This window comes from Alternaria ventricosa, assembly GCF_023758065.1.
Source record: "Alternaria ventricosa strain BMP 2768 chromosome Unknown scaffold_15, whole genome shotgun sequence".
NCBI lineage: Eukaryota > Fungi > Ascomycota > Dothideomycetes > Pleosporales > Pleosporaceae > Alternaria > Alternaria ventricosa.
The window spans coordinates 828,817-848,758 of NW_026055695.1; the positions used below are offsets into that span (position 1 = coordinate 828,817).

General features: G+C 40.3%; 2 protein-coding genes across 2 annotated transcripts; one reads left to right on the forward strand and one right to left on the reverse strand.

The window, feature by feature from the left end:
* Nucleotides 1–12,361: 12,361 nt before the first annotated feature.
* J4E93_008162 (uncharacterized protein) lies at nucleotides 12,362–12,876 on the reverse strand (the record flags this gene model as incomplete). Its single annotated transcript, XM_049346064.1, has 2 exons — nucleotides 12,362–12,742; nucleotides 12,871–12,876. 2 exons carry the CDS (start codon nucleotides 12,874–12,876, stop codon nucleotides 12,362–12,364), a joined length of 387 nt encoding a protein of 128 aa, XP_049196997.1.
* Nucleotides 12,877–12,887: 11 nt separating this feature from the next.
* On the forward strand, nucleotides 12,888–13,387 carry J4E93_008163 (uncharacterized protein; the record flags this gene model as incomplete). Its single annotated transcript, XM_049346065.1, has 2 exons — nucleotides 12,888–12,892; nucleotides 12,991–13,387. 2 exons carry the CDS (start codon nucleotides 12,888–12,890, stop codon nucleotides 13,385–13,387), a joined length of 402 nt encoding a protein of 133 aa, XP_049196998.1.
* Nucleotides 13,388–19,942: the final 6,555 nt, after the last annotated feature.

Sequence of the window (19,942 nt, forward strand, 5' to 3'; positions counted from 1 at the left end):
AATTAGTTTCTAATAGTTAGAGCACTTTAATATCTATATAGAGAAGCGTACTATAGAATAGTACTAGCTACTTATTATTAATAAATATAAGAGCTATAATACTCTTTAGTTTAAGTAATACTATAAAGAGAGAAAGATTATTACTCTATATATACCTCTACACTTATCTTACCTACTATAGCTACTTAATATAGATTATTTTAAGCTATTAAAGAAGGTATATAGCTACTAAGCTAAGAAGCTAATATATAACTAGATTAGCTATATTATAAAACTTAAGTTTTTACTTTACTTTAAGCGCGCCTTTAATACTATAATTACTTCTAGTAATATCTAAGAAGAGTTTAGAAGTACTAGATTAGTTTTATTTAATCTAGAGAGAGTTATAATAGACCTTAACGTACGCTTACGCACCTTTTTACTACTACCTATTAGTAACTTACTCTAGCTATTATAAACCTCTAGTAATACTTTTAAAATAGAGTTATAATTAATACTAGTAAAGTAGAGAATTTAAAAGTATATAGATAGCTTACTAACTTCTATAGTAGAGGCCTTTAAAAAGATTTTAAAAAGCGTAGTAATAATTATATATAAGCTAGTATTAGTCTAAAAAAAGATTACTAAGCTTTAAGTAGCTAATAAAACTACTACGTAGCGTAAATTATATAAAAGAAAGTAGGTTAGAGTAGAAAAGTTTATAGTAGTAGAGAATAGCTAGTATAGAACTACTTTATAGAAGTTTAGAGCGCGTAATAATAGAAAAAGAGTAAAAAGGCTAGCGTATATTAAAGAGAGTAAACTATTCTAAAAACACTATAGATATTATAATAATATAGAGTATAACGCGTAAACATATAATTATAAAGTAGAGATAGCCTCTTAATACTATTTTAGTGTCTTTTATACTATATTATACTAAAGTAGATTATAATAGGCTATAATAGAAAGAGTTTTAGTAGAGTTTTAGTATAGGTAGACTATAAAGTATACTAGACTGCGAAGTATATACCTATATTAGCTATTACTTAAACTAGCACTAAAAGAGATTAAGTTTATTTAGAAAAGCTATCTAGAATTAGCTTAAATTCTATAATACTGCTTAACGTAAACCTAAAGAACCTTTTCTAAACTAACTATTTACTTAACCTACCTCTATTTAATAGCTAATAAAAGAATCTTTCTACTTTTATTTATAAGCTTAGGTATAAGCTTAAGAGAAACGTAGACTAATACCTAAATAAAAGATTCTACCTACTATATACCTACTCTAGACTTAAGAAGAACGTAGTAGCTCTTATTAATCTACTTATAGATAAGAATATCTATAATATAGACTAGCTTATTACCTTTCTTAAAGCTATCTATAAAGATCTAAATAAGAAGCTAATAGCTTTTAGTTAATTAAGTAAACTCTATTAAGAAAAGTGTAGCTTTACCTTCTACTTTACTAAATTCTAATAACTAGCTACTAACACTAAGTTAAATAAGATTAGCTTAATTATATTTTTTTAGAACTTTTTATTCTATAAACTTTAACGTATAATAGTTAGAGAAGTGTTACTAAGTAACCTTAATAATTACGCTAACCTAATATCTATATATAATAATAACTTTTATTTCTTACTAGACTATTTATAACGCTACTCTATAACTTACTCTAATATAATAGAGATAGATATATTAGTATACGCTTCTACTAGTTTCTCTAAATAATAGAAGAGAATTAAGAAAAACTACTACTTTAAATATAACTAGAAAGGTTATATCTCTAAGAATTATAGTACTCTTTTACCTACTTAGTATATCTAATTTTATAGCGCGCGTAACTATAACTATATCTAGTTTACTAGTTCTATTTTATTAGAATTATTATAATCTTTATAATTTTAAAAATAATATTTTTATAACTAATTCTAGAAGAGAAAAGCCTTATTCTAAGAATAAGTTACTCTCTAGAACTACGTACTTACTAAATCTCTACTAAACTCTAGTCTAAATCTTAGACTAATACCTAGAAACGTTATATTATAATATATTATATAGTTTAATAAGATAGTATTAAGAGTAACTTTAAAGCCTTAGTTAATACTAGAGCTACTAGAATTAGATATATTTATAAAGACTTTATACGCAACCTAAAACTATATTAAGACCTACTACTCTATATTATTTACTTAACTAGATTTACTAGAACTATACTTAATAGTAGAGAAGTGTTTTATACTATTACTCTAAAACTATAATATAATAATTATAATAAATATATATAACTCTATGTTATAAACACTAGTTATTATAATTTAATACTTAGTTAACTCTAGATAAATAAGTACTAAGTAAACCTAGACTATAATAAGAAAAGACTAATCTTTACTACTTAATAATATAAAGAATATTATCTTAGAGCTACTAAAACTCTTATTCTCTTTTCTAAGATATAGTAGAGTAATAATAGATATAATAAAGCCTACTCTAAGAATTTAAAACTTAAGTATATACTATAATAATAGTATAATTACTAGCTACCTAAGATAAAGCGCTATCTAAATAAATCTATACCTAAATCTATACCTAACTCTAATAGTGCCTAGTTAATAGATAAGTAGAATAACTTATTAAAGTTATAGCCTAAACTTAATATTTACTATATAAGTACTACTTTATTTATAAGTCTAGTACGTAAAAGAAGCTATAAAATCTATACTATTAGTATTACTAATATTAATAAAGTACTAACTAAGAAAAAGTATACTAATCTACTTACAAAAGTCTCTTAGAAATATTATAACTTAATAGACGTCTTTTTATAAAAAGAGTCTAATAAGCTACTTATATAATAGCTTTATAACTATAAGATTAAACTAATATTTAGTAAATAGTATAAGTTTAGCCTACTATATAGTATATCTTAGAATAAACTTAAAGTATTACGTAAGTACCTTAAAAACTATCTATTAAAGAGATTTATTTACGTAAGCTTCTCTCTAGTTACCTTCTCTATTATTTTTATTAAGAAACTAGGTAGTAAACTACACTTCTATATTAATTACTATACTTTAAACACTATTACTATTAAGAACTATTACTTAATTCTATTAATCTAAGAGACCTTAAGCTAACTAAGTAAGACTAAGTACTATATAAAGCTTAATATTATTACTACCTTTAACTAATTAAGAATTACTAAAGAAAATAAATAGCTAATAGCCTTCTACACTTAATATAGGTTATTTAAATACTTAGTAATACTCTTTAAACTAGCTAATATACTAAGTACGTTTTTATACTTTATAAATAATATACTATACCTATTTCTAGATATCTTCTATATACTCTACCTTAATAATATTCTAATTTATAGTAAGAATCTTTATAAATATAAGAAGTATATATAATTTATTTTAAACACTTTTTAAGAAGCTAGACTCTAACTAAATATAGATAAGTATAAGTTTTACTAGACTAAGGTAACTTACCTTAGCTATATAGTTAGAGTAGATAAAATATAAATAGATCTAAAAAAGGTATAAGCTATTATAAATTAGAAGTACCTAAATAATATTTAAAATATTAGAGTATTTCTAAGCTTTATAAACTTCTACTAATAGTTTATAGATAGTTTTTTTTATCTAGCTACTCTACTAGTAGCGCTAACTAAGAAGAATACTAAGTTTTTTTTTAATAATAACTACTAGAAGGCTTTTAATACTTTAAAGTATACCTTTACTACTATACTAATATTATAATACTTTAACCTAGATCTACTAATTATTATTAAAGCTAATACTTCTAACTATATTACTATAGAAGTGCTATTTTAATCTAGACCTAATAGCGCTCTCTATCTAGTTACATACTACTTAAAAAGAATAAACTCTACTAAGAATAACTATAAAATCTATAATAAGAAGCTACTTACTATTATTTACTATTTTAAATAGTAGAGACTAGAATTAGAAGGTGCTATCTTTTTTATTAATGTACTTAGTAACTATAAAAACCTATAGTACTTTACTACTACTAAGTAACTAAGCTACTATTAAGCCTGCTAGTCTAAATACTTATTATAATTCTAGTTTACTATTATATACTAACCTAGCAAGTATAGTAAGAAGCCTAATACTCTTACTTATTACTCTTAGAGCTAGCTTACTTAAGAAAAAGTAAGATAGGCCTAGAAATAGACTCTACTACATTCTAACCTATTCTAAGAATCTATAGTAATTAGACTAGTAGAGATAGATAGATCTATCTAGTAGATTATTAATAATAAGTACTATTCTACTAATAATAAATTACCTAAAGACCTATTTATTTAAGAAATACTATAACTATTATATAATAGTATATAATACTCTAAAATAGCTATACTTAGTAACTATAAAGACTATAAAAGTTACCTCTACTATTATAATAAGTTAGTAATACCTAATAGTAATAAACTTAAGATTAAGATTTTATAAGTAGTTTATAATTCTTTATTAGAAGGCTACTCTAGCTAAGAAAAAATACTTAAACTAATCTAGTAGAAATACTACTAGCTCTAACTATTTAAGACAATTTACTATTATATTTCTTACTATTATATCTACTAACGTTTAAAAGCTTCTTATAAGAAATACTATAGCCTACTAAAGCTACTATCTATACCTAAATAATATTAGGTAGACGTCTCTATTAACTTTGTTATTAACCTACTAGAATCTAAAGAATATAAGAATATTATAGTTATTATAGACTACCTATCTAAGTACTAATACATAATTCTCTATAATAAGATAGAGGCTTCTAACGTAGCACGTATATTTCTACGCTATGTTTAGTATAACTATAGCCTCTCTATTATAATAGTCTTAGATTATAGTAGATAGTTTATATCTACTTTCTATAATAAGCTATATACTTAACTAAAGATAGACTTATACTTCTTAACTAGCTACTACTCTAAGATAGATAAATAAATAAAAAATACTAATACTATAATAGAATACGTTCTACGTGCGTATACAACCTATTAACAAGATTATTAGATCTAATAGCTTTTTACTACTTAGTTTAAAGCTAATAATACTATCTCTAAGTCTACTAGAGTAATTCTAATAATAGTCTACTATAACTAAAACCTATAAATAGGCTTTAAACTATCTACTAATAAGAAATAACTTATATATTAAGCTCTATAAGCTAGTAATATTAATATAATAATTAAGAAGATATATAATATTATAAAATTTATCTATAAAAAATTAATCTAGACTTAAGCTCTATAATAAGAATATATAAACTAAAAGTGTTTATCTATACTAGCGTATAAAACTAGTAATAAAGTATAGCTAAACGCGTAGAATATCTAAATATAATAGATATCTAAGAAGCTTAATTAGAAGAGTTTTAGCCTATATAGAGTAGCTAAGAAGATTTTTTTCTACGCGTACTATCTTAAACTACCTAATTCTATAAAGATATATCTAGTATTTTATATATTCTTACTCTAGCTTACTACGCTAAAATAGAATTATCTACTAGAATAACTTATTCTACTACCTAAACCTATTATTATAAATAATAAAGAAGAATACTTTATAGAAAGTATTAAAAACCTCTACTATAATAAGCGTTATAGGTAATATAAGTACTATATTAAGTAGACTAGCTATAATAAGATAACCTAGAAACCTACTATAAACCTAAAGAATAATATAGCTATAGCTAGTTTTTATAAAAGACTTTTTAATATCTTAGAGCTACCTAAAGTAATATAAAATAACTAGACTACTATACTATATAATATAATCTCTACTTATAGAAGCTTAAGAGTAAGAGAAGAGTACTATTATAGTAACTACTATAGTTTCTCTAACACCTAAACGCGCAGATTTTAAGTAACTTACTAGATTATCTAAAATCTATTAATTAGCTAGCTAAGGCCTAAGCGCTGCGCCTAGCTCTAGCTATGTCTTTTACTACTTTTATATTCTACTTTATTCTTTATATAATATTTTATATTATACTAGATATTATATATAGCTATAATTAACGCTTTTAGTAAGCTTCTAAATATATACTTATAGTGTTTTATAATAATAAGAACTTACGCGTATAATCTTTCTTTTATCTACGTGTATAAGAAATAGCTACCTAGCTTTTTTTATATAAATAGTAACTATAAGCTTCTTAGATAACTATAGATACTCTATTTTATAGTCTATAATCTACGTGTTACTTTTATAGTTAGCTAAATAATTAAAAGTGTATAGACTATAGTAGCTAGCTATAAAACTATTTAAGTATTTCTTAAGCTATTTAAGTATACTTAAATAAAGCTAGATATTATATAAAGTTTTACTATACTTCTCTAAGCTTAGTTTAGATTAGAGTAAGATAGACTAAAGTAATAGTCTGCGTAGGTTATCTAGTAATTTATAGTAGAAAGTGTTATAAGTAGAAAGAGGCCTACTAATAAGTATATATTTATTCTATATATAGAAGAAGAAAGATAAGAAAAGAAAAATTCTTCTTATACGTATAACTTGCCTTTTATAAGCTTTATACTTTACTACTTTAGTTAGCGCTAAGTTATATATTATATAACTAGAACTATCTACTTAGTATAGCGTAGCCTCTTATAGAAAGAAGTTATTATAGTTAACTAATAATAAAGATAATCTAATTCTATAATAATAGAAGAACTAGTTAATAAACTAGGTAAAAGATAAACTATTTAAGTTAACTATAATAAGTATAATAATAAAACCTTTCTATTCTTATTATAATAGAATAAACGCTCTTTAGATAGCTTCTTAATAGAATCTTAGTCTACTTATAGAATCTAGGTACTTAGAGTAGCTTCTAGATTCTATTAGTCTAATTATTACTTAGGTAACTAGTATTATATATAGATAGCTGCGTAGCTTAGAAGCTTAGTTCTCTATTAAATATAATCTTCTATATACTTCGCAATTACTCTATAAAGCGTAGCCTTTTATAACTAACTTTTAGATTATCTAAGAGTAATTTTTATAGCTTATTATAATCTTATACTTCTAGATTTCTAAAAGTAAGTAAAAGAGTAGGTTAAGAGAAGCTTTGCTTCTAGTACAGATCTTTCTACTATTAAACTACTACTACCTAAACTATTAGCTAATCTAGACTAGTTATAGGCTAACGTTTTTAATTCTTCTTTTAATTATTTCTTTTTTCTTATAGATCTAATTCTAGTTTCTCTAGACACTTCTAATAGTACTTAAGTACTAGTAACTTATAGTTAGTTAGGTTTTCTTTAGACTTCTAAGTATTATAGCTTTTAGGCTATTTCTTCTACTTAACTAAGTACTTCTACTAATCTCTAAATTTCTATAGGTTTTTAACTTCTTTAACTTTATACTTATTATCTTTAAGCTCTATATCTATTACTAGCTTAGTATCTAGAGGTGCTAGTTCTAGAAGTTTTTTGTAAAAGATAGAGTAGATACGCATACTTAGTAGTAATTAGAGTTTATAGTTTACTATTATAAGTAATAAATAAAAGCCTCTCTCTACCTAAAAATATAGTATTAGTGTTAGTAAGAATATATATTATAAAGAAAAGATTAGCGTAAAGCGCGTAGAATTACGTAATTAATATTACGCTAAGACTAACTATTAGACGCTAGTATGCAATAGTAGTATCTAAGTAATAGTAACTATTAAGAGCATTAGGCAAGGTAATAATAATATTATAATAGTAGTAATAGTAATAGATAGAGTAATAAGAATATAAGAATAGAAAGGTTTTATTATTATACTTATTATAGTTAACTTAAATAGTTTATTTCTTATATAGATTATTAACTAGTTATTCTATTATTTATAGAATTAGATTATCTTTACTCTTTTAGTTAACTATAATAACTTCTTTCTACTACAAATCGCTAGACAACCTACGCGAACTATTACTCTAGTCTATCTTACTCTAACCTAGACTAAGCTTAGAGAAGTATAGTAAGACTCTATATAATAGTACTATAATAAGATCTAAGCTCTCTCTACTCTTAATAATATAGTATCTATTAAGAAGAAGCGCTTTATTATATTATATAATAAGGTAAGAGAAGAAGCTCTATTAGATTATATAATATAAGCTAGTTAGAGGTCTTCTAGTCTCTACCTATACAACCTAGGCCTTATACTACTATTATTCTAAGTAACTAGCTAACTAGTTACTTCTCTACCTACTAGCTAAGTGTTAGCTACTCTAGAGTTAATATTTACTATACCTTAGAGCTTATAAGCCTTATATAAAGCTTAAAAATAGCTAGAGTTATTAGAATCTCTCTTATAAAGCACTTAGCTTGTGCTTAGCAAGGTAGGTAAGGCTATTTTAGAAGCTAATACTAGAGTAGCTTAGCTTAAGGCTAAAAATTAATAACTTAAATATTAACTATATAGTACTATAGTTACACGCGTAAGAAAGCAACTTTAAGTTAATCTAAATTAGTAGTTTAGTAACGTTAAGAGTATTAAGGCTGCTATTAACTAAGTAGTAACTTAACAGGTTTAACAGGTAAGCACTTTACTAGAGAATAAGGCTTAAAAAGTAGCAGAAGTAGTAGTAGCACGTACTCTTAATTCTATGTAAACTAAGTAGCAAATATAATCGTTGTTATTAACTAAAATCGCGACTTTGTATTGTGTGGCTGCTTTGATTAGGTAGCCGAGAAGTATATGTGGCCGAAAAGTATATGGCCGAGGTTATATAGCCCCAGTGTCAATTCTATTTTCTTGTTTGGTTTTTTGGTTTTTCATTGCGTTGACTGCGCTGCTACGCTTCCCACTCGAAACAAATCTACTTTAACCGACAGCCTCCTCTCCAACTCCGTCGCTATGCTCGCACACGTCGCTCTACACGACGCCGACGACAACATCTCCACCGCCTGACACAGCTTACTCACAGCCTGTTGCATCTCGCCCAGCCTATTCTTCATGAGCGTGCGCAGCAACGCCTGCCGGTCCACTGCCCTCACTGCATAGCTCCCACACCGCATGCGCACTTCGTCCTTGGCCAGGTTCCGCAGCAGCACGCACCGCTCTTGCTCGCACGACGCGCTGCCTTCGACCCACAGGGTGCCCATGCCCAGCGCTACACTTAGCTCTTCCATGGCCTGGCAGAGCACCAGCGTCGACGACATGCACGTGCTGCACGACGAGCATGACAGCACCGTGAAGCAGTGATCGAGCAGCACTCGTGACCGTTGCACTGCACCTGCAAAAAAGGCTCGCTCGCTGCACCCGCTGCCGCCTCCTGAGTCTGTGGCCGAAAGCTCGCCTAGGTGCTGCAGCAGCGTGGAGGCGCACTCGCAGCTTTGCTGGGGCTTGGCTGTGGCTGTGGCTGGAGCTTGGAGTGAGGGCAGCGGGGCTGGTGCAAAAGTTTTGGCTGGGGCAGGCACGGGATCGGGAAGTGGAGTCATGTGAACGTCAAAGTTCATGTGATTGTGCATCAGGTCGTTTTCGGAAAAGAAAAAGTTGGGGAAGTGGGTCGAGCCGAGCTGGCCAAACATGTTTGTCGATTGGCTCATTTCGACATCTGGGGCGAAGTGGTTGCTTTGGTCATTGTGCATCATGGGGATGTTGTCGTTGCTTTCATTACCGCTGTTGCCGTTGTGGTAGGTGGTGTCGTTGTCGAAATTGCTGCTAACCAAGTCATAGTGGTTGCCGGCTTGACAGTGGTCCTCTGCAAAATTGTTGATTTCCAGATTGCAACCCGGATCGTACTGCGGGCTCTTTGAGGCTGCATCATGATTTCGTCGCTGTTCCGAATCGCGATCCTGCCCCCGATCTGGTAGAGGAGCCTCTGGGATAGACGCAGTCGTCTCCTGCAACGGCAAGGCCAAGGGCATCTCACACCCAGCTTCGATCGGCAGCGCTTCATCGGGCGTGGGCGGAAGTGTCTGCGGTTGTTGGGGCGACTGTGGTTGGCTCGGTGATAGCGAAGCGGGCGTCGTGGGGTCTGCCGTCCTCTTTGATCGAGGACGACCGGCACGACGGGATGCGCTGTACACACACTCGATGCTGTGTTTGGCGCATCGGCGACAGCAGGGCCTCTCCTGGCCGCAGCGAATCTTGGATGCTTGACAGGTATCACAAGACTGACGAATCTTGGGCGTGCGGGCAGTCGAGGTGTTTCGTTGGCTGGCCATGATGCAATCTCTAGGAACAATGGCGCGTCGTCCGGATGACTGAGAAGGCGCAGGTATGGTAGCGAGACACGGAATAGAATTAGACTACATTATCTACCTTTTGATTCAGCCGTTACACCCTTGTTGTGCTGATACAGCACTGCGCTTAGCCTGGCGGTACGGCAGCGGTACAACCACGGAAACACACGTCCAGCAAGGGTCTACGTTTGCACCTTATCAGGCTCGCAGGACCGGAGTTGCCTCTCGCACTCCCGCAGCTCCTCCAGCTTGGCACATGCGAGTTCCTGGTACGTGGCCGTGTGCGCCGACGGGATGGTGGAAAGGGTGCTTTGGAGCCGAGCCATGACTTGGGCGAAATGCGTCAGTTGCAGATTCATCAGCTCGCGGCTCAGTATCTCAGCATCGGCCCGCTCGAGGCGAATGTCTCCGAGAGAGACGTGGTGGTCGGGCCCCTGTTCCAGTTGCGCCCCACGGAGCCACTCGATCACGGCCGCACTAACCACAGTGACGCTAGCCAATGAGAAGCGGCGCCCACGGCACGCACCGCAGTTGAGTACTGTATAACACCGATGTTCCGCGTCTTCCATCACGTCTAGGTACGTCTCCAACCCCACTTTGCTCTCTCCCAGCTTCTCGATGCGCATTAGCACGCGGATGGCTGACAGCGTGCAGTTGCAATTGGCCGGGTACGTCGTTGCCATTTCTCCTGTACTGGTTCGGTCTCGTACTTCTACGATGCTTTAGCTCATGTCTGGATACCGCATAAATGAAAACAGAGGCATACCTTTGTCTTTCCGATGCTCGATTTAGCAGCAGGAAACAGCTCCCATGTATCTCTTTTATGTCAAACACAGCGTGTGACAAGCTGTTGCTAGTGAGTGATATTAGGTTGCCAGAGCGGAGAAATACACCGGTGTCGTAGATTGCAGCGGAAACCCGAGTTCGGCCACCACTCGGTACCTCTGCATACAGTATACCTGCGGCTGGTGCTAGCCACAATCAAGAAGACACCACCGCCCTCGAACAGCACATCTCGGTGACCGAGCTAGAGAAAATTATGATGCATCCACTTCAGCCCCCTAATAACCCTTTGTCCTGCTCTTTGTACAAAAGCTTGAATATCGGCACCACAAAAGTAAGCTGACACGAATAACGGTATGCTACAGCAATCGGATGAAGCTCCACAAGACGCTTCCCCGCAAACCTTCAGTACCGAAGCTGAGCCTGAGGCAAGTGGTGATCGCCAAGTCGAGCACATTTCCTCACAACAACAAGTGTTGCAAGTCTTGAAGATACGGGAGAAAACCTAGTTCAGTTGCGATGCTATTTGACCAAGTCTGCTCACAGCATGTCCGAATACCCTCCCCGATCGATTCGATCTAAAAGCGCTCTCATCAATGTTCCTGGCAAGTTTGTATCGAGATCGAGGCGGACCGGCGCGCTAGCCCGCCTGGGGCCTAGCGTACACACTTGCACCTGTAAATACACGACATAAATCTCTCTCTGCCCAGAAACTCTATTCCTCCGCACTTTTCACGTCCACCAAAGCGCCGACGCTAGGCCCTCGTCCTCATGAAACACAAGGCATCTGATTTCCATACTTTCCCTCAAAGGGGCATCTTCGGGCGTGTCGGGATGCTCAAAGGCACAATGAGCACATGCTGCATCTGGACGTCAGCGTTGTTTACTCAACAAACGTTCACAAGCGAGTGAAGAATGCGAGTGCGACATAAACTTGCCTTTCGCCGTCACTGCTGGTTTGTTGTCCCAGATCTTGATAAAGGTGACCTCGCTGTTCTGTTGCGCATCAAGGTAATACCAGCGCTGATCCTCGCGGTGCGACACGTTGCACGACTGGCCACGGAGCTCGAATCTGTTGCGATACAAATTCGTGGGATGGTAGTTCTCCGGCCTTAGGCTACCAAAGTCCATAGTAGCGAGTGGCCAGTCTTGCACAGGGCCGTTGAGGGGTCTCCATACGCTAATCGGCGCGCATTAGCCGATGCTCGCCTCTTTACCTAGCAATCGGGTGCTTACGTACTTGATAATTTGCGCACGACTCTTGAGTAAGCGGTCTGACTCGTAGTCGAGATGCTGATGCACGCGCCGCGCAGCTCCCACCGGACCCCTAGAACGTTGATTAGTCTCCGACTCTCGAAATGGGTGCCAAATCACGGAGATACTCACTGGTCGATGTGCACGTAGGCTGCCGGCTGTTCTCGGCCATCGGGGTTCTTGCCGGCCAGCGAGGGCTCCCGGCGGCGCATGGTATGGTCGAACACGACGACCCGAGAGGCGCCAGTGTGTTTCTTGACCAGCCGCTCGACATGCCCGTAGTAGCGCTCTTTGGCACCGTCCTCGTTCTTGCGGAGTTGCTCTACGAACGCTGCGCCTTCGGCATCGTCTACGTAGGCGAAGCCGTGCGTGTCAAGCTGAAACCGATCTTTGGCTGGGCGTGCGTTGTGGATCTGGACCTTTTCGGCGTTGTACGAAAAATTACACGACTCGAAACCTTTGTCGGGTTGAGAGCGATAAAAGGGCTCTTCAGCCATTGGGGCCATGAACTGCATTGTCGCTGTGGTAGTCATGATGGCAAGATAGTCTGGTTGTGTAAAGATTGTCGGATTGTGTACGATATCGCTTGGATTTGCGGACGACACAGGATATACATTTGATAAATGCTCAGATACACAGACATGTCGACGGCCGATGTTGTCGCTGTCCGAGGTGCTACCAGCCACGACACAAAAGGGCCTGCAAGTCTGGATAGCTCTGCGAAAACAACTTCCACAGCACCAAAAATGACAGACAGCTTCGACGTTCTCATCATCGGAGGTGGACTTGCTGGTCTGAGCACCGCATTGAGTCTGGTGCGCTCCCTTCACACAGCCGTCGTATTCGACTCCCGCACGTACCGCAACCAAAAAGCCAATTGGCTGCACACGCTTCCCGGCTGGGATGGCCGAGATCCGGAAGAATACCGCGCTGCTGCTCGGCAGAACATTCTGTCTAAATACAACACGGTCCAATTTGCTACCGGAGTTGTGATTGACAATGTTGATCGCGACCCCGAAGCCGAATTTCCCTTCACGGCCACCGACTCGAAGGGCCGGATATGGCGAGGACGCAAGCTCGTGTTAGCCATGGGCATTCAGGATGTGCCGCTTGACGTTCCGGGCTACGATGACTGCTGGGCCAAGGGAATGTAAGTGCTTTCGTCTCACCGGTTTTGGATCCTGAACTAAATCTCTTTACAAGATTCCATTGTCTTGTGCATCGTGGTTATGAAGAGCGCGGTTGTGCGTCGGCAGGAGTTTTGGCTGCAGGCGGTGATGACAACCTCAAGGCTGCTCGCCATCTCTCGTTGCAGTGCCGCCGATATACATCTGGTCCAGTCACCGTTTACACCCACGGAAACGAGACCCTCGCTGCAGAATGCCGCGAATCCCTCGGTCCCCTCGGTTTCCGTGTGGATTCTCGGAAAATTACGCGTTTTATCAAAGAGCCCATTCAAGCCCGGGTTACCGCAGTCTTCGAGGACGACGAGAAGACGACGGAGGGATTCATCATCCACAGACCGTTGCCGTTGAACAACGGAGCTTTTGCGAAACAATTGGGTGTGGAGACGAATGATTTTGGTTTCTACAAGACCAACTATCCCTTCTTTGAGACATCGGTACCTGGCATATTTGCAGCGGGAGACTGTGGAGATCCATTCAAGATTGGTACCTTTGCCGTTGCAATGGGCGCCTTTGTCGCTGGCGGCCTGCAGATGCAGCTTGATGCGGGTAGTGTGGGTACAGCGGGCCCGGCCTATCAGATTGTCAAGCAAGAATAGAAGCTTGATTCTTTCCTTCTCTTTGAATCGTTCAATTAGGATGCATATCAATAGCTACCAACCCACAAGTAGAAAACATATGCCTGTGCGATGCATCTCTACTGAAAATGGCCAAAGATCCTTGATACCATGCTGCTGTTCCCATTCGATGCTAGCATACCTGCCCAGAGCATTGCTCCAATCCAAGGCCTTAGGCAGAAGCTGAACCATCCAATAGTCCAAAGAAACCCGAGAGCGACCGTCCAATCTATCATTCCATGTGTCAGTTTGTAACTTGGTGAGCCTGTGTTCAAACGACATACTTGATTTCCTGATCCCAAGTCGCGTTCCCAATGAGATCGCAAAGTCCTCCGCGATAATAATGACGGCTTGCGATAAAAACATGCGCATATCGCCGAGAGAGCGCCGCGTGCCGCTGAACGCACCAATTGAGTGAATAACTCCTGATACAGCGAATGATAAGATCAAGCGACAGTACTTTGCCGCCGCCCCGTGAATACCTGATGTGGACACGACTAGATTAGGCACAATCAATATGGCCTGGTCAAAGTCAGCTGGCGGATTCTCACAACTACCAAAGCGTCTGTGGCCCGACCTTTCTCATCATCTGCTGCCAGCATTTCGACCACACATTACCGACAGTGTACATTTGGGCAAATGAGCCGAAAAGCGGCGGACACTGTAAGGGCGCGCAGACCCCGCATGCAACAAGCAAGGAGGTAACCACTCTATACATGAAACTCATGTTGTACTGTGTGTATAGCGTGGCAATCCATATTACGGAGATCTGGATGGGGAGTGGTGCGCTTTGGATGTGGTGGCGCTCGACGATTCGGGTGTATGGCGTTATCTCGAGAAGGGATAGCAGAAGTTGACTCATGAGAAAGCAATACGCTCCACGCTTGAGGTTATCGAGCAGGAAACTCCTACACTTATCAGCATACTCTCCACTTGGTTGACGCTTTGAGAAGATACCTTCGGTCCAAAAGGTGATCAGGCAGCTTTGGACAACGCTTAGACTGCCAGTTCCATCCCGGACCGCGCCAAGTTGTCCAAAGATCATAGCTCCAAGCTAGTCGTTTGAGGATCGATCGTTCATCCACGGGAATATCTCGCTCCCATGTTCGGTATAGATCCTTTTCGAAGTTCCTTATGACCCCGAAGTCTATCCACATCAATGTGGACGTGATTAACATTGTCATGTTCTGACAGTCGGAGTCGATGCCTCCTGTCATATGAGGAAAACCCCATAGGTAAGCTAGAGCAATGGCTGTAATAATGGTACTGCGCAGGCCGTGTGGACGTATTATAATAGAGCCGATTAGAACCAGGTAGAAGGAAGGAATGAAATACCCCGGCATGGGAATACGCTCATCCAAGGGAGGAAGCACCAGTACGGATGGAAGCATCTTTGATATTGAACGAAGGAGTTTGCAAGTGATAGTATGATCCTGCTATGTTCTTGGACGAGAATTACGGTACCAATTTAACAAATTCGACCCGTGCCGACGGCTACCGACGAGAAAACTTATTCAAAAAACAGGCTCGAGTATCTCCAGCTTCCCAGCATTGGCCTTATGTCTGAACCCTGAAGTTGTACCAAAACTAACGTCTTCACCACGAAAAACAGCAGAAAAAGGCACACTTCCAGCACCTTGCTCAATGTGGTTGCGCACCTCTGCTAACATCTTTGATCCAACCCCGCAACCATGAAACTCGGGGTTTACGTAATAAAAGACAAGGGTTGTCGCATCCTCACCCACCGACGTCTCGATAGCGTTTTGGACAGCTTCGAATCGGGTGTGGACCTCCGCTGTCTGCGTATCTGGCCATACCGTGAAGTCAGACAGCGCAGAGCGCAACTTCAGCAACGAGAGGTCGGTGTCTGTTATCGGAGTCAGAACGGTATTTTGAGAGGATGCAGAGGGAAGTGTTACATGAAGGCTCGGCTGAATATGGTCGAGATGTAGAAGCGCCGAGGCACAAGATGGCACAGCCAATAATGCGACCAGGCACCTTTTTGAACGAGTTGACAGGACGGAACTCGAGAGCAAGTACCAGCGACCTCTTATCCAATAACAAACGGGGCAGACGCCATCCAAGATAGGCGGTGATCTCGTCTTTGCTAAAAGTCAGACCTGCCGTATCGAGTGAACCGCTGCTGAATGGCTCGGCGACTAGCTTGATCAGTTGTGGTAGATCAACTCGCGTCGCTACGCGGAGATGGTACATGTTGTCTTCCATGTTCACAATGCTGGTCTTGACTTTCTTGCTCCTGCATATCACCTAGCTCCTGCCGTACGTGGTCGGCGCTTTATATTGCATGTCGGTAACCGACGCGAACCCCTCAACACTTTAATCCCAGCCCATTCCTTTCCCAGCAAGCGATTAAAGATAAAGCTACTTCTAATGCTTCAATTATTCCGACCATTCTTCCATCTGATCCCTACAACACATCGTTTACTACATCACCTTCCCACCATGTCTACTGTCGATGTGCTTATCGTTGGTGGCGGGCCCGCTGGCCTTTCCGCGGCCACCGCTCTGAGCAGATTAATGCACCCCTGCATCATATTCGACCACGGAGTATACCGCAACTCACGTGCGCCCCACATGCACAACGTCCCAACGTGGGATCACAAGAATCCTGAGGAATTCCGCGAAGCGGCACGCAAAGATCTCACTGGGAGATACAAAACTACGAGTTTTGTGCACTCCAAGGTTGAAAAGCTCACAAAATTGGCGGATGGCAGCTTCGAAGCCTCAGTCAGCGATGGAACAACATACAAAGGAAAGAAGGTCGTGCTGGCGACCGGCGTCGAAGACTTGTATCCAGACATCACCGGCTACGATGATTGCTGGGGCCGTGGAATGTGAGTTCCAAGCCACCAGCCCTGTTTCCCCATCTTCTCAAACTGACATGGCCACGCCTGCAGCTACCATTGCCTGTTCTGCCATGGATATGAAGAGCGCGGCGCTGCCCAGGCCGGCATACTTGCTGTCGAAGACATGGCAGACATGATGCATTCAACTGCAGTGGGCTGCATGGCCCAGCGACTAGCCAAGAAGGTTGTCGTGCTGACTCATGGCAACACAGCCCTATCGCAGGAGATACAAGCAGCCTGCACAGAGAAGGGGCTGGTCGTTGATTCGAGACGGATTGCCCGGTTCACCAAGGTGCCTGGAGAGACTGCTGACGTGGAGATTGAATTTGAAGATGGAGCCAAGGAGGTGTTTGGCTTCATCGCCCATAAGCCGCGGAGTAGGCTAAACGGCCCGTGGGCGGATCAGCTCGGGGTGGAGCTAACCCCCGCGTTGGATCTGAAGGTGAACCCACCTTTCAACGAAACCACGGTACCCGGTGTTTTTGCTGCAGGAGATTGTGCTAGCCCTTTCAAAGTGGTGGCGGGCGGCATCTCGATGGGACTTTTTGCGGCGAATGGCGCTGCAATGCAAGTTCAGCAAAGTAAATGACATCTCGCCCGATGCAGTCAGACGAGGAATCGTCGAATTTAGCAAATATACTGAATTGAAATGGTGAAAACGTTCTGTCATGGCTTTCATGTGATTGCCGATCTTCATCGTCCCAGACCAATAGTTGCCCTTGGTAAGATGTGGTAACAGATCTTCGTTTCTACTTTTCAAGATTATCGTTGCGTTTCAAGCTGACTAAACTGGAAGTCTGACGCGTGTGCTAGGTATCTGCCTTCTCTCTATCCGCCAGCTAGTGGCAATGCTTCGCTCGGAACTGACAGCCGGGTTCCACGAACACGATCAGAAGGGCGCGCTATCAGCACTAAGGCGGTGTTCAATAGGCCCGAAGGGCTACGACGACTCTGAATTCGACACCGCTTCGATCGCGATTGAACACACATCCTTACTCCCCAGTATTGTGCACGGAAGGAATACTCCTCTAGTGGTATCTATCCGGTTTGTCATATATGCCGGCTAGATCATGCAGGTTCGTTTCGGCATGAGATAATCCCCGAATCTCGTAGTCAGCAGGTCAGACATGGATCCCAGAGACCAGGTACCCATGTACCCATGCACCACAGCTGATCTCGGGTACCGACAACATCGAACACTAAACATAACAACCATTGGACTTGCCACTAACTCGTCAATCTACCTAGCACCCTTTCTGCAATCATGGCCGCGAATACTCTCGTCTGGTATTTTGCCTACGGCTCCAACATGAGTCGCTCGAAATTTACCGGTTCCCGTGGAATCCATCCAATCAAAATCGTACGCGCAAAGATTCCCGGCTGGACTCTTACGACAGAAATCCCAGGCACACCGTATTCGGAACCTGCGTACACATCGATTCGTCCAATTACCGGCGTTGACGATCCCAAGGCCCGCGAAGTCATCGGGGTGGCCTATCTTATTACTGCCGAGCAGTACGTACATCTTGTTGCGTCGGAGGGGGGTGGGATCGCTTATGCAGATATTGCGGTATCGGCTTCTTTGGTGACGAGTGAGGATCAGGGAATCACAGGAGAGAGATTTGTCGTGAGGACTCTGGGCACAATCTTGAGGCGGACGCCAGGGTCCAGCCCTAGTGCAAGATATATGGTACGTCTTCTAGTCCTTTCAGTACTCGCACACTTCGACTATGCTAAGTATGATTTCTGTCTAGAAACTTCTCACGGATGGTGCATCGGACGCTAGGCTTCCTGAAGAGTACCGCCAGTACCTTGACCGTATTCCGAAATATGAGCCTGCACGGGATTTGCGCCGCAAAATCGGCGCAATGCTGTTTCTCGCATTGTGGCACCCGGTCATGCTCCTAGTCGAGAAGATGGCTTTGGCGAGCTTGAGACCGGATGGAAACGCGCCAGCGGGCGTTGGTCAGGTTGTCAGATTTGTTGTGTATGTTATGTGGGCATGGCACGATTGCGTGCACGCGCCGATCTGGGGGAGAGGAGACGGGACGGACATGATGCTGTATGATGCCTGATCATTTTGCTGCCAGGCTTGGCTCTGAAACAGCGACGTAGTTGATCTCATCTTACCATATTCTTGATCAAGACACTTTCTCCTGTAGGACTTTTGCTCTTATGAGACCCATGTTCGCTGTTCACACATACATGCATCCTCTACAATCGCTTCTCAAAAGAACTTATGCCACATGCCAGTCTTCTCAGTCCCTCCTGCAACTTGTCCGGTTCAAGCGCGAAAGAAAGTCGGTACCAGCCAGGCTCTCGGGCCGCATAACTCTTCCCAGAACTGACAGCAACGCCACCATCGGCTATGGTCTTCGTCAACTGAGCCTCCTGGTCCCATGATTGTACCTTCTCGGACAACTTCGCCCAGACGTAGATACCTGCATAGGCTGGCACGTATCGGGCGTTGAGGCCGCGTAGAAATGACGCCATAATCTCGTACGCGTAGGCGAGTCTCTTCCGGTTTAACTGAATGAACTTGTCCGTCGTCTCAGGTTCAGAGAGTAAAGAGGAGACAGCAACGGCTGTGAGACCAGAAACCTGTGTGTTGGCAGCCATCGCTACACCGCAGGTCATCGCAGGACTACCCTGGCTTACAAGCGCGCCCTATCGCAATGCCTATTAGAGCATTTCATTGGAAAATATGGATGAGTTGTCTTACAAGTCGAAACCCACTGCATCCAAAATCTTTGCTCACACTCCAAATCACGTGCGCCCTCGCTGGATTGACTTGTAGCGCGTCAAGATCCAGGCTCAGGAGCGACACGAATGGCGTCGGATGCGGCACATCCGCCGACTCGTACGTCGACAAAGCGTATATCTCGTCTGAAATGAGATGCAGGTCGTGCTTCTCGCAGAATTTGCACATCGCTTCCAGTGCGCTCTGAGTATAGCATTGGCCTAGAGGATTGTGTGGGTTGCATAACACAAGCCCTTTTGGCTTGGGATCGGCATCCGCAAAGGCCTTCTCCAAGTCGTGG